Source organism: Neofelis nebulosa, chromosome X, assembly GCF_028018385.1.
Source record: "Neofelis nebulosa isolate mNeoNeb1 chromosome X, mNeoNeb1.pri, whole genome shotgun sequence".
Lineage (NCBI taxonomy): Eukaryota > Metazoa > Chordata > Mammalia > Carnivora > Felidae > Neofelis > Neofelis nebulosa.
Window position 1 is genome coordinate 32,844,282 of NC_080800.1, and position 15,555 is coordinate 32,859,836.

The 15,555-nt window shown below is 41.7% G+C and overlaps 3 protein-coding genes across 3 annotated transcripts in view; 1 reads left to right on the forward strand and 2 right to left on the reverse strand.

The window, feature by feature from the left end:
- Positions 1-15,555, forward strand: part of PRRG1 (proline rich and Gla domain 1) — a 496,749-nt gene that overhangs the window by 223,539 nt on the left and 257,655 nt on the right. The gene's annotated exons all lie outside the window — the stretch shown is intronic.
- Positions 386-1,279, reverse strand: LOC131503055 (ferritin heavy chain-like). Its single transcript, XM_058714396.1, has one exon. It carries the CDS (start codon positions 1,099-1,101, stop codon positions 553-555), a length of 549 nt encoding a protein of 182 aa, XP_058570379.1. The 5' UTR covers positions 1,102-1,279; the 3' UTR covers positions 386-552.
- On the reverse strand, positions 13,845-14,751 carry LOC131503057 (ferritin heavy chain-like). Its single transcript, XM_058714399.1, has one exon. The coding sequence runs from the start codon at positions 14,571-14,573 to the stop codon at positions 14,025-14,027; it is 549 nt and encodes a 182-aa protein (XP_058570382.1). The 5' UTR covers positions 14,574-14,751; the 3' UTR covers positions 13,845-14,024.

Sequence of the window (15,555 nt, forward strand, 5' to 3'; positions counted from 1 at the left end):
ATATTAGTAAACTAAAGATTTTCTAGTAAAATTTAACAACCCTTTATTTTAATCCCTCCCCAATCCCATTCCCTCTGCTTTCTCCAGAGGCAACCCCAACTGTGACTGTCAGGTCATGTTTTTATACTTTTATCATGGCACAGGCTCCCATCCATATTCACCAGGGCTCCATCCATCCCACCCCACTCCACCCCACCCCCATATACCTTCAGCATTTATAAGGAGAAGATTGCTTTTTGTGTTTTCCAGGGTCCCATCCACCTCCCACCTTCTCTCTCCACCTTGGGAGATCCTGAGCCTGTGTGTGGATGGGGCATGGGTGGGTGGAGCGACTCCTGGAAAGGTGAGAAATTTCCACACACAAATCACCCAGAGGACCTTTATTTCTTTAGGAACCAAATAACTGTATTGAAACCAAATAACTTTATTTATTTATGGCAAAACTGGAAGAAGAAACTGGATTTGCAAGCGCAATACTGCAAAATGCATGCCCGGCATGGTGACCAGGGGAAGTCACCATGCACCCTGTGGCTATGGGAAGGCAGTCCCAACTCAGTGCTTGTCGCTGTTGCCCAGGGTGAGCTTGTCAAAGAGGTACTCTGCCATGCCGGTTTCCGGGGCCCCCATCTTGCGCAGGCTGGTGATGTAGCCCCCCAGCTCTTTGATGACCTTGACTTGCTCGTGCAGGTAGTTGGTCTCCAGGAAGCTGCACAGATGGGCGTCGTTCTTGTCGGTGGCCAGCTGGTGCAGGTCGAGCAGGCTCTGGTTCAGGCTCTTCTCCAGGTGAAAGGCGCACTCCATGGCGTTGAGGCCGCTCTCCCAGTTGTCGCGGTCAGGCCTCACGATGTCGTGGAGGCGGATGCGGCCCCCACGCTGGTTCTGCAGCTGCATCAGCTTCTCGGCATGCTGGCTCTCCTCGTGGGACTGGCGCAGGAAGAACTTGGAGAAATTCTCCAGGGCCACGTCGGCGCGGTCGAAATAGAAGGCCATCGACAGGTACACGTAGGAGGCGTAGAGCTCCAGGTTGATCTGGCTGTTGATGGCGGCCTCGCATTCGGGGTGGTAGTTCTGGCGCACTTGAGAGGACGGCGCGGTGGCCATGGCTGGCGGCGCTGGCACCAAGGTGAAGGCGAAGGCGGCTCAGAAACGAGGGCGGCGAGGCGGAAGGCGGTGGCGGCGGGTCTCCGGCGCTTTTTCAGAGTAGCCGACCAGGCAGGCCTGGCGGCAGTCTCCGAGATGCGGCTGGAATGAAGTCCGTTACTCCGGAGGTGGGGGTTTGAATCCGTTACGCGAATCCGTTACGTGAAGGGGCGTGGTCACGAAGGCGGGGGAGGGGTGGTGGGCGGGGCGCCGTGTTCAACGTGCCATCTGTGCCTGCGTGAGGCACGAGGCCCAGAGCAGCTCCACGCTGTCTTGAAGCCATTTTTAAAACTATCTTTTTTAAATATATATTTAATATAGTTTAATATATTGCTGTGATATGTGAATATATTTCATGAGAAAAAACCACAGGATTTTTTATTTTTTACCTGTTTTTTCCAAACATTCATAAAATAACTCTTGAGATACAATTCATATGCTATAACATTCACCTTTTGAAAGTATCTACATGGTTTATAGTATATTCATGGTGTTAGGCAACCATCACCACAATCTAATTTCATAGTTTCATCACTCCTGGCCTAGCAGCTCTGGAGCTCTGGGCTGGAACTGGAAGGTCCGTCCATTACCCAGGAGTTGGGAGAGGGGTGAGGATCCGTTAAAGGATTTTTGTGGTCCGAGGGAAAGGGCCCCGGGACTGTGGAGGGGCTAGGGGGCGGGGCCGGGGCGGGGTGGAGCTCGAGCGCTGTTCGAGGTTTTAAGGAGCCTGGGTGACACAGGGAGAACAGGGAGACACTGCGCTGAGCATTTTAATATTTTAAAATGTTACTCATGAATGTAAGGGCAACGGTTTTGAGTTAATCACATGCATGGTTTCTTTGAACAATTTACATGAATACTGTCCTGATGTGATTGTGCATTAAATACGGTGCTTTTGTGGTATCATTGGTATATTTAGTATCATAAGGCTTTATTTGGATGGCAGCTATCCTCTGTGGCTCAACATCCATGATGTTGACACTTCTGATAGCCTCCTCACTCAGTTCCTAGACCTTACTAGTTTCAGTGACTTCACTTCTCTCCTATTCGTGGTCAGGTTCAGATTTTTCTGCCGGCAGAACAGCACCTCCAAAATCTCAGCGAGTCTTTCTACCTCTCGATCTTCCACTGTTTTTGCATTTGTTCCTCATTCCCTTTATTCTCTCCCATTTCACAAACTTTCAGCTTAGTTTTAAAAACACATTCCTTCTGCCCTGTCTGGATCCCAATATGGACAATGTCAGTGATCTCTTCACTGACATCCTGGATTTGCTCACTCCCTTTTACCTGGCCTGCTAATTCCCTTCCTCCTGGGTAAATTCAGGTTTCTCTTTTCTCTCACAGGAAACAAAAGGTTTAGTTGCATTCATAAGTATTTTTTAATGTTGATTTATTAATTTTGAGAGAGAGAGAGCAAACAGAAGGGCAGAGAGAGAATCCCAAGCAGACTCCACACTGCCAGTGAAGAGCCAGATGTGGGGCTCATCCTCACCAATGGTGAGATCATGACCTGAGCTGATAACAAGCGTCCACCACTTAGCCAAATGAGCCACCCAGACACCCCACCTAGGTGCTTTTTTTTTTCACCTGGGTGTATTCTTAAAGAAAGCACTACTAACCATGTGGTTGTGTTCCTCCTCTCCAACCTCATCTGTACTTTCATTGCCACTCAGCAAGCCTTTTATTTATTTATTTTTAATCTCTCAGGTATGTTCTACAAAATGAGCCACAGTGGTAAGGAATACCACTGATTTCAAATTGCCTCTTATTCATTCATTCAACAAATATTTATTGATTACCTAATATAGCCCAGGCACTGATTTGTGACTTGAGCATACATTAGTAACAAAGACAGAAGTGTCTGTTCCAGGGGGGTTTGCAGCCTAGGGGAGAAGCAGACCAAACAAACACAAAACTGCCGTCTTTCCCCCCTTATTGTTGCAAGTGCATACATACAAGATATTACACATTTGTATGGAAATTTAAAAAAACAATATATTCTTAGAATTCATGGATATTATAGTGGAAAATATAAGATCAATGTAGGTAGTATCTATACCTAATTTGTGTATTAATTGAACAACCATTTATGTACTCCAAATATATATCAGACACTGTTTGATTCTGGAGATCTACAGAAGAATCAAACGTGGCCTCCATTCTCAAGATACAAGATAGTGACACATTATTATAATTGCTCTCAAATAAAATTAGTATAAAATGCCTATTTTCACGGAAAGGATTAATCCAATGGCTCTAACTGATGCACCTTGGGGGGGGGGGTCTTTTTATTCCTCTTTGGAAGTTTATACTATTTTATAATCAGTTTTTATGAAGAAAGCAAAGAATCAAGTATCAAATGTCCCAGTATAAACTTCTCTAGAAGGTAATTGTTGATTCTGTAAAGAAATGGAATAATAACGCCGTCTACTTGATAAATTGATTTTTTTAATTTAATTTTTTTTTCATTTACATCCAAGTTAGCATATAGTGTAACAATGATTTCAGGAGTAGATTCTTTAATGCCCCTTACCCATTTACCCTAGCCCCCCTCCCACAACCCCTCCAGTAACCCTGTTTGTTCTCCATATTTAAGAATCTCTTATGTTTTGTCCCCCTCCCTGTTTTTATATTATTTTTGCTTCTTTTCTCTTGTGTTCATCTGTTCTGTATCTTAAAGTCCTCGTATGAGTGAAGTCCTATGACTTTTGTCTTTCTGACTAATTTCACTTAGCATAATATTCTCTAGTTCCATCCACATAGTTGCAAGTGGCAAGATTTCATTCTTTTTGATTGCCAAGCAATACTCCAGTGTGTGTGTGTGTGTGTGTGTGTGTGTGTGTGTGTATACCACATCTTTATCCATTCATCCATCTATGGACATTTGGGCTCTTTCCATACTTTGGCTCTTGTTGATAGTGCTGCTATAAACATGGGGGTGCATGTGCCCCTTCAAAACAGCATACCTATATCCCTTGGATAAATACCTAGTAGTGCAGTTGCTGGGTCATAGGGTAGTTCTGTTTTTAGTGTTTTGAGGAACCTCCCTACTGTTTTCCAGAGTGGCTGCAACAGCTTGCATTCCCACCAACAATGCAAAAGAGATCCTCTCTCTCCACATCCTCACCCACGTCTGTTGTTGCCCGAGTTGTTAATGTTAGCCATTCTGACAGGTGTGAGGTGGTATCTCATTGTGGTTTTGATTTGTATTTCCCTGATGATGAGTGATGTTGAGCATGTTTTCATATGTCACTTGGCCATCTGGATGTCTTCGTTGGAGAAGTGTCTATTCATGTCTTCTGCCTATTTCTTCACTGGATTATTTGTTTTTTGGGTGTTAAGTTTGGTAAGTTCTTTATAAATTTTGGATACTAACCTTTTATCTGATATGTCGTTTACAAATATCTTCTCCCATTCTGTCAATTGCCTTTTAGTTTTGGTCATTGTTTCCTTCACTGTGCAGAAGCTTTTTATTTTGATGAGGTCCCAATAGTTCATTTTGGCTTTTGTTTCCCTTGCCTCCGGAGACATGTTGAGTAAGAAGTTGCTGCAGCCAAGATCAAAGAGGTTTTTGCCTGCTTTCTCTTAGAGGATTTTGATGGCTTCCTGTCTTCAAATTAGGTCTTTCATCCATTTTGAGTTAATTTTTGCGTATGGTGTAAGAACGTAGTCCAGGTTCATTTTTTCTGCATGTCGCTATCCAGTTTTTCCAGCACCACTTGCTGGAGAGACTGTCTTTATTCCATTGGATATTCTTTCCTGCTTTGCTAAAGATTAGTTGGCCATACAATAAGTTGATTTTAATGAGAAAATCACACACTAGAACTGGAAAAGAACTACATGATCAGTTCTCAATGATATAAAATTTTATTCCATATTTGCTTAACACAAGTGCTTTGTCTTCATAGAATTGTAGACTTGCAAAATTTCCTTGTGTGATTCCATTGTAGACTTCACTGTAAGAATCTATTTAAAGAAGTCTTGATTTTGTGGAATATTTCCTTATTATATTCCCAATATTTAATAATGAAATTAACCCTACAATTTGACTCTGTAAATATTTTAAATAATAATGTCATTGAATAGTTTTATGTGTACCATGTACTAACGGGTGCTAAGAGCGTATCTCAGATATTTCATCCCTCATCATTACCTCCTAGGGAAGTAGGTAACAGTAAAATATATAACTAAGAGAAACATAAGACATAAAAATCAACTCTTCTAAGAGAAAATCAACAAATAAGCATGGACTAGGACCTCAAATTTCCACAAAGAAAATATGTATATGTATAAACAAAAACATTCCATCCATTTTTTTTCTTTAGTAGGAATATAAAATTAAATCCAAACATAGAATGGAAAAACTTTAGAGCGGATTATGTTTTTTATAATTTTTTTAAATATTTATTTATTTTAGAAAGAGAGAGAGAAAGAAAACGAGCATGAGCAGGGGAGGGGCAGAGAGGGAGATGCAGAACCCAAAGTGGACTCCAGGCTCTGAGCTGTCAGCACAGAGCCTGACGTGGGGCTTGAAGCCACAAACTGCAAGATCATGACCTGAGCTGAAATCGGACACTTAACTGATTGAGCTACCCAAGTGCCCCTAGAGCAGATCATGTTTTTAAAAAATATGATTATAGGACCATAAAATGAAATGTTTCTAGTCAGTATCTGTGTTAGGGTTCTCCAGAAAGAATACATGTATATATGAATGTGTGTATATATAGTATATATATATATATATATATATATATATATGTATACACACACACATATACACCTAATTATAAGAACTTGGCTTGTATGGAAGTGTTGAATCACAAACTTGTGCACCTGAAAATAACATTACACTGTATGTTAACTAACTGGAATTTAAATTAAAACTAACTACATTAATTAATTAATTGGGATGGGGGAGAAATTGGTACATGCAATTATAGAGGTTGACAAGTCCCAGGAGCTACAGTCAGCAAACTGGAGACTCAGTGGAGATGATGGCCAGCAGCATTAAGAACCATGAGGAATTGATTTTCAGTTTAAGTTTGAAGGCTAGAAAATACTAATGTCCCGGATTGAAGGAAGTCAGGGAGGAGGATTTCCCTCTTACTCAAGGGAGGGTCAGCTTTTTTGTTCTTTTCCGGCCTTCAGCTGATTGCCCTCCCAGGGGTGAGACTCACCCAATCTACCAATTCAAAATTTTTTAAGGCAAGGTGTTTTTTCAGTTTTACTGAGACATATAGGCATTGTATTAGTCCAAGATGTACAACATAATGATTATATATATATATATATATATATATACACACACACATATATATAGCCAAATGATTGCCACAATAAGTTTGTTAACACTAATTACTTCAAACAGTTACAATTTTTTTGTCTTATGATAAGAACTGTTAAGATTTACTCTTTTAACAACTTTGAAATATACAATACGGTATTGTTAACTGTAGGCACAATGCTGTACATTACATCCCCTAAACATATTTATCTTACAACTGGACATTTTTATCTTTTGACCACCTTTACCCATTTCCCCTACTCCCCATCACCACCCCCCATCTCTGGCAACCACCAATATGTTCTCTGTGGGTTTGGGTTTTTTGGATTCCACTTATAAGTGAAATCATAAAGTATTTGTCACTGTTTGGCTTATCTCAGCATAATGCCCTCAAAGTCCATCTATGCTGCCACAATTGGTAGGTTCTCCCTTTTTTATGGCTAAATAATATTCCATTGTATATATGTTACAATTTCTTTACTCATCCATTGATAGATACTAAGGTCATTTCCATGCCTTGTCTATTATAAATAATGCTTCAGTACATGAAGGTGCAGATATATTTCTGAGGTAGTGATTTCAGGTTCTTCGGATATTTACCCAGAAGTGAAATACTGGATCTAGTTCTATTTTTATTACTAGTAGTGCATATTGTATTTAGTAGTTCATAGTAGTATTTATATGAGTAGTTCTATTTATAATTTATTGAGGAATTGCCATACTATTTTTCGTAGAGGAATCTCCATACTAGTTTCCAAAGTGGCTGTACCAATTTCCCTTCCCACCAACAGTGCACAAGGGTCCCTTTTTTCCACGACCTCACCAGTGCTTATTATTTCTTATTATTGTCTTTTTGGTGATAGCTATTCTAACAGGTATGAGATGATATTTCATTGTGGTTTTGATTCGCATTTCCCTCACTATGAATGATGTTGAATATCATTTCATGTACCTGTTGGCCATTTGGATGTCTTCTTGGGAAAAAATTTCTATTCAGTTTCTCCGTAATTTTTTAAATCAGTTTTTTCCTACTGAATTGTATGAGTTCTTTATATATTTTGGATATTAGCCCCTTATCAGAGAGATGATTTGCAACTATTTTCTTTTTAAAGAAAATTCCATACATTGCCTTTTCATTTTGTTAACTGTTTCCTTTGCTAAGCAGAAGTTTTTTAGCTTGATGGTTCCTCTTGTTTATTTTTTAATTTGTTGCCTTTGCTTTTGGTGTCAAATCCAAAAAGTCATTACTAAGACTAATGTCAAGAAACTTACCCCCTATGTTTTCTTCTAGGAATTTGATGGTTTCAGTTCTTATATTCAAATTTTAATCCAATTAGAGTTGATTTTTGTGTGTGCTTTAAGATAGGGATCCAGTTTCTTTCGTGTGTAACTGTATAATTTTTCCAACACCATTTGTTGAAGTGACTATTCTTTATCCATTGTATATTCTTGCCTCTTTTGTCATAAACTAGTTGACTATTTATGGGCTTATTTCTATGCTCTGTATTCTGATTCATTGATTTATGTGTCTATACCAATTCCATATTGTGTTGATTACTATAGCTTTGTGAAACAATATGAAATCAGAATGCATGATACCTCCAGCTTTGTTATTCTTTTCCAAAATTTCTTTGGCTGATTGAGTTATTTTGTGTTTCCATACAAATTTGAGGATTGTTTATTCTACTTCTGTTAAAGATACCATTAGAATTTTGATAGGAACTACCTTGAATCTGAATCTACATTGCTTCAAAGAGTATGGACATTTTAAAAATATTAATTCTTCTAGTCTGTGACCATGAAATATGTATTCATTAATTTGTGTCTTCAGTTTCTTTCATCAATGTCTTATAGTTTTCATTGTATAGATTTTTCACCTCCTTGGTAAAATTTATTACTAGTATTTTATTATTTTTGTTACAATTACAAATGGGATTGTTTTTTGTTTGTTTTTTTTTTAATGTTTATTTATTTTTGAGACAGAGAGAGACAGAGCATGAACGGGGGAGGGGCAGAGAGAGAGGGAGACACAGAATTGGAAGCAGGCTCCAGGCTCTGAGCCATCAGCCCAGAGCCCGACGCGGGGCTCGAACTCACGGACCGTGAGATCGTGACCTGAGCCGAAGTCGGACGCTTAACCGACTGAGCCACCCAGGCGCCCCAAATGGGATTGTTTTTAATTTCTCTTTCTAATAGGTGGTTGTTAGTGTATAGAAATGCAACTGATTTTTGTATATTGATTTTGTATCTTGTAGCTTTACTGAATTTGTTTATTAGTTCTAACAGTTTTGGGCTGAAGTCTTCAGGGTTTTCTTCTATTTCTTTTAAATGTTTATATATTTATTTTGAAAGAGAGAGCCCCAGTGCATGTGCATGCATGAGCAGGGGTGGGAGAGAGGGGGAGACAGAAAATCCCAAACCAGCCGAGGTGGGACTCAATCCCAAGAACCATGAGATCATGAGATCATGACCTGAGCTGAAGTCAAGAGTCGGATGCTTAACCAACTAAGCTACACAGGCACTGGGAGGGTTTTCTATATATAATATCATGTTATCTGCAAATAGAGACAGTTTTACTTCTTCCTTCCAATTTCGATGTGTTTTATTTCTTTTTCTTGACTGAATGATCTGGCTAGGACTCCCAGTACTTTATTGAATAGAAGGGATGAGAAAGGTCATCCTTGTCCAATTAAAATGTCACCCTTACAGATACACCCAGAATGTTTGACCAAATATTTAGGTACTCTATGGCCCAGTAAAGTTGACATGTGGAAGCAACCATCACAGTATTATTTTTAAATTTTTTTTCAACGTTTTTTATTTATTTTTGGGACAGAGAGAGACAGAGCATGAACGGGGGAGGGGCAGAGAGAGAGGGAGACACAGAATCGGAAACAGGCTCCAGGCTCCGAGCCATCAGCCCAGAGCCTGACGCGGGGCTCGAACTCACGGACCGCGAGATCGTGACCTGGCTGAAGTCGGACGCTTAACCGACTGCGCCACCCAGGCGCCCCATCACAGTATTATTCATAACACATGCAGAATCAACAAGTGAAAGTTCCAGTGTTATAGTCTATGAAAACTATTTGTTTTGACTTTGAACTCCTGTCATCGTTTAAAAATGTTACAGAATAGTTACACAGCTAGTAGTAGGCAATAAGTTCTTTTTTTTTTTTTTAATTTATTTTTTGTAGTAATCTCTACACCCACCATGGGGCTCAAACTCACAACCCTGAGATCAAAAGTCACATGCTCCTCCGACTGAGCCAGCCAGGCACTCCTAGACAAGAAGTTCTTACTTAGTATCAGTGATTAGCTCTCATTTATTCATTTGTGTATTTTTACTGATCACCTTTTTTATGCTAGGTATTTTTATAGGTATTAATATAAAAACTTGTTCTATAAACTCGTATTTGCATTGTTTTGTAGCTAACTGCTATTCTACGTTCTATATAATCTCTTCTTTTTTTTTTTTTTTTTTTTTTTTTTTTTTTTTTTTCAACATTTTTTATTTATTTTTGGGACAGAGAGAGACAGAGCATGAACGGGGGAGGGGCAGAGAGAGAGGGAGACACAGAATCGGAAACAGGCTCCAGGCTCCGAGCCATCAGCCCAGAGCCTGACGCGGGGCTCGAACTCACGGACCGCGAGATCGTGACCTGGCTGAAGTCGGACGCTTAACCGACTGCGCCACCCAGGCGCCCCTATATAATCTCTTCTTTTGTTTTTCAATATATGAAATTTATTGTCAAATTGGTTTCCATAAAACACCCAGTGGTCATCCCAAAAGGTGCCCTCCTCAATACCCATCTCCCACCCCCCATCAACCCTCAGTTCTCAATTTTTAAGAGTCTCTTAGGCTTTGGCTCTCTCCCACTCTAACCTCTTTTTTTTTTTCTCAATAAAAACCCTTGGGAAAGTCGGGATAGAAGGAACATACTTAAACATCATAAAAGCCATTTATGAAAAGCCCACAGCTAACATCATCCTCAATGGGGAAAAACTGAGAGCTTTTTCCCTGAGATCAGGAACACGACAGGGATGTCCACTCTCAATGCTGTTGTTTAACATACTGTTGGAAGTTCTAGCATCAGCAATCAGACAACAAAAGGAAATCAAAGGCATCAAGATTGGCAAAGATGAAGTCAAGCTTTCACTTTTTTGCAGATGACCTGATATTATACATGGAAAATCCGATAGACTCCACCAAAAATCTGCTAGAACTGATATATGAATTTAGCAAAGTTGCAGGATACAAAATCAATGTACAGAAATCAGTTGCATTCTTATACACTAATAATGAAGCAACAGAAAGACTAATAAAGAAACTGATCCCATTCACAATTGCACCAAGAAGCATAAAATACCTAGGGATAAATCTAACCAAAGATGTAAAAGATCTGTATGCTGAAAACTATAGAAAGCTTATGAAGGAAATTGAAGAAGATATAAAGAAACGGAAAGACATTCTCTGCTCATGGATTGGAAGAATAAATATTGTCAAAATGTCAATACTACCCAAAGCTATCTACACATTCAATGCAATCCCAATCAAAATTGCACCAGCATTCTTCCTGAAGCTAGAACAAGCAATCCTAAAATTCATATGGAACCACAAAAGGTCCCGAATAGCCAAAATAATTTTGAAGAAGAAGACCAAAGCAGGAGGCATCACAATCCCAGACTTTAGTCTCTACTACAAAGCTGTCATCATCAAGACAGCATGGTATTGGCACAAAAACAGACACATAGACCAATGGAATAGAATAGAAGCCCCAGAACTAGACCCACAAATGTATGGCCAACTCATCTTTGACAAAGCAGGAAAGAACATCCAATGGAAAAAAGACAGTCTCTTTAACAAATGGTGCTGGGAGAACTGGACAGCAACATGCAGAGTGTTGAAACTAGACCACTTTCTCACACCATTCACAAAAATAAACTCAAAATGGATAAAGGACCTGAATGTGAGACAGGAAACCATCAAAACCCTAGAGGAGAAAGCGGGAAAAGACCTCTCTGACCTCAGCCGTAGCAATTTCTTACTCGACACACCCCCAAAGGCAAGGGAATTAAAAGCAAAAATGAACTACTGGGACCTTATGAAGATAAAAAACTTCTGCACAGCAAAGGAAACAACCAACAAAACGAAAAGGCAACCAACGGAATGGGAAAAGATATTTGCAAATGACATATCGGACAAATGGCTAGTATCCAAGATCTATCAAGAGCTCACCAAACTCCACACCTGAAAAACAAATAACCCAGTGAAGAAATGGGCAGAAAACATGAATAGACACTTCTCTAAAGAAGACATCCGGATGGCCAACAGGCACATGAAAAGATGCTCATCGTCGCTCCTCATCAGGGAAATACAAATCAAAACCACATTCAGATATCACCTCACGCCAGTCAGAGTGGCCAAAATGAACAAATCAGGAGACTATAGATGCCGGAGAGGATGTGGAGAAATGGGAACCCTCTTGCACCGTTGGTGGGAATGCAAATTGGTGCAGCCGCTCTGGAAAACAGTGTGGAGGTTCCTCAAAAAATTAAAAACAGACCTACCCTATGACCCAGCAATAACACTGCTAGGAATTTACCCAAGGGATACAGGAGTACTGATGCATAGGGGCACTTGTACCCCAATGTTTATCGCAGCACTCTCAACAATAGCCAAATTGTGGAAAGAGCCTAAATGTCCATCAACTGATGAATGGATAAAGAAATTGTGGTTTATATACACAATGGAATACTACGTGGCAATGAGAAAGAATGAAATCTGGCCCTTTGTAGCAACATGGATGGAACTGGAGGGTATTATGCTAAGTGAAATAAGCCATACAGGGAAAGACAGACACCATATGTTTTCACTCTTATGTGGATCCTGAGAAACTTAACAGAAACCAATGGGAGAGGGGAAGGGAAAAAAAGTTATAGAGAGGGAGGGAGGCAAACATAAGAGACTCTTAAGGACTGAGAACAAACTAAGGGTAGATGGGGGTGGGGGATAGGGGAAAGTGGGTGATGGGCATTGAGGGGGGCAGTTTTGGGGATGAGCACTGGGTGTTGTATGGAAACAATTTGACAATAAATTATATTCTTAAAAAAATGGGCATCTCAAATTTTACATGATATGCTTTCCCACCTTTCCATGTCAGATATGCCTCCAGCAAAAGTCCCCAAATTAATAAATAGCACTACTGTCTACCCAGGTGTTCAAGTCCTAATATCAGAATCTATGTTATTTTCCTCATTTCTCATTCTTCACCTTTGATCCATGAGCAGATCCTATTGATTTATCCAAATCCAACTAGAATTGGTCTCCATTTCATGAGCCTCTGCTCCAGTTCAGATACCAATGTCTTTCATTGGCCTGGCTGCAATATCTCCTGACTGGACTCCCAGCTTCAACTCTCCCCCACGTTCTTCAACGCAGCCAGATTCACTGGCTTAACTTTCAAGGGGGTTTATTCTACTTCATATTCAATATCACAAATTTGAGCTTCAGTCTTGTCCAGGCATTCTTCAGCCCTTCTAAAAAGGTAATTTTGATTTTTTTTTTTTGGGGGGGGGGGGTACCATGTTACTTTAATGGAAGGGCACAATTGAAGGAAAAAATATATTTGGATGTTTTGTAAGGGCAATAAGCATGTCCAGTTTGGTGACCTACGAACTCACTCCCCTGTCTATGGGAAAGCCAGTCTAAGGCTCAGTTTATCACCGTTGCCCTGGGTAGGTTGTTGAAGAGATACTCTGCCATGCTGGCTTCTGGGGTCTCCACCTTGCTCCCCAGTTACTGTCAACAAATACTAGTGGTGCCTGGGTGGCTAAGTTGGTTAAGCGTCTGATTTTGGCTCAGGTCATGACCTCACGGTTTGTGAGTTCCAGACCTGTGTCAGGCTCTGTGCTGACAGCTCAGAGCCTGGAGCCTGCTTAGGATTCTGTGTCTCCTCTCTCTGCCCCTCCCCAACCTGTGCTCTATGTCTCTCAAAAAATAAGTGTAAAAAAATTTTTTTTAAATGTTAACAAACATTAATATTTGCTTATATTAGTAAACTAAAGATTTTCTAGTAAAATTTAACAACCCTTTATTTTAATCCCTCCCCAATCCCATTCCCTCTGCTTTCTCCAGAGGCAACCCCAACTGTGACTGTCAGGTCATGTTTTTATACTTTTATCATGGCACAGGCTCCCATCCATATTCACCAGGGCTCCATCCATCCCACCCCACTCCACCCCACCCCCATATACCTTCAGCATTTATAAGGAGAAGATTGCTTTTTGTGTTTTCCAGGGTCCCATCCACCTCCCACCTTCTCCCTCCACCTTGGGAGATCCTGAGCCTGTGTGTGGATGGGGCATGGGTGGGTGGAGCGACTCCTGGAAAGGTGAGAAATTTCCACACACAAATCACCCAGAGGACCTTTATTTCTTTAGGAACCAAATAACTGTATTGAAACCAAATAACTTTATTTATTTATGGCAAAACTGGAAGAAGAAACTGGATTTGCAAGCGCAATACTGCAAAATGCATGCCCGGCATGGTGACCAGGGGAAGTCACCATGCACCCTGTGGCTATGGGAAGGCAGTCCCAACTCAGTGCTTGTCGCTGTTGCCCAGGGTGAGCTTGTCAAAGAGGTACTCTGCCATGCCGGTTTCCGGGGCCCCCATCTTGCGCAGGCTGGTGATGTAGCCCCCCAGCTCTTTGATGACCTTGACTTGCTCGTGCAGGTAGTTGGTCTCCAGGAAGCTGCACAGATGGGCGTCGTTCTTGTCGGTGGCCAGCTGGTGCAGGTCGAGCAGGCTCTGGTTCAGGCTCTTCTCCAGGTGAAAGGCGCACTCCATGGCGTTGAGGCCGCTCTCCCAGTTGTCGCGGTCAGGCCTCACGATGTCGTGGAGGCGGATGCGGCCCCCACGCTGGTTCTGCAGCTGCATCAGCTTCTCGGCATGCTGGCTCTCCTCGTGGGACTGGCGCAGGAAGAACTTGGAGAAATTCTCCAGGGCCACGTCGGCGCGGTCGAAATAGAAGGCCATCGACAGGTACACGTAGGAGGCGTAGAGCTCCAGGTTGATCTGGCTGTTGATGGCGGCCTCGCATTCGGGGTGGTAGTTCTGGCGCACTTGAGAGGACGGCGCGGTGGCCATGGCTGGCGGCGCTGGCACCAAGGTGAAGGCGAAGGCGGCTCAGAAACGAGGGCGGCGAGGCGGAAGGCGGTGGCGGCGGGTCTCCGGCGCTTTTTCAGAGTAGCCGACCAGGCAGGCCTGGCGGCAGTCTCCGAGATGCGGCTGGAATGAAGTCCGTTACTCCGGAGGTGGGGGTTTGAATCCGTTACGCGAATCCGTTACGTGAAGGGGCGTGGTCACGAAGGCGGGGGAGGGGTGGTGGGCGGGGCGCCGTGTTCAACGTGCCATCTGTGCCTGCGTGAGGCACGAGGCCCAGAGCAGCTCCACGCTGTCTTGAAGCCATTTTTAAAACTATCTTTTTTAAATATATATTTAATATAGTTTAATATATTGCTGTGATATGTGAATATATTTCATGAGAAAAAACCACAGGATTTTTTATTTTTTACCTGTTTTTTCCAAACATTCATAAAATAACTCTTGAGATACAATTCATATGCTATAACATTCACCTTTTGAAAGTATCTACATGGTTTATAGTATATTCATGGTGTTAGGCAACCATCACCACAATCTAATTTCATAGTTTCATCACTCCTGGCCTAGCAGCTCTGGAGCTCTGGGCTGGAACTGGAAGGTCCGTCCATTACCCAGGAGTTGGGAGAGGGGTGAGGATCCGTTAAAGGATTTTTGTGGTCCGAGGGAAAGGGCCCCGGGACTGTGGAGGGGCTAGGGGGCGGGGCCGGGGCGGGGTGGAGCTCGAGCGCTGTTCGAGGTTTTAAGGAGCCTGAGTGACACAGGGAGAACAGGGAGACACTGCGCTGAGCATTTTAATATTTTAAAATGTTACTCATGAATGTAAGGGCAACGGTTTTGAGTTAATCACATGCATGGTTTCTTTGAACAATTTACATGAATACTGTCCTGATGTGATTGTGCATTAAATACGGTGCTTTTGTGGTATCATTGGTATATTTAGTATCATAAGGCTTTATTTGGATGG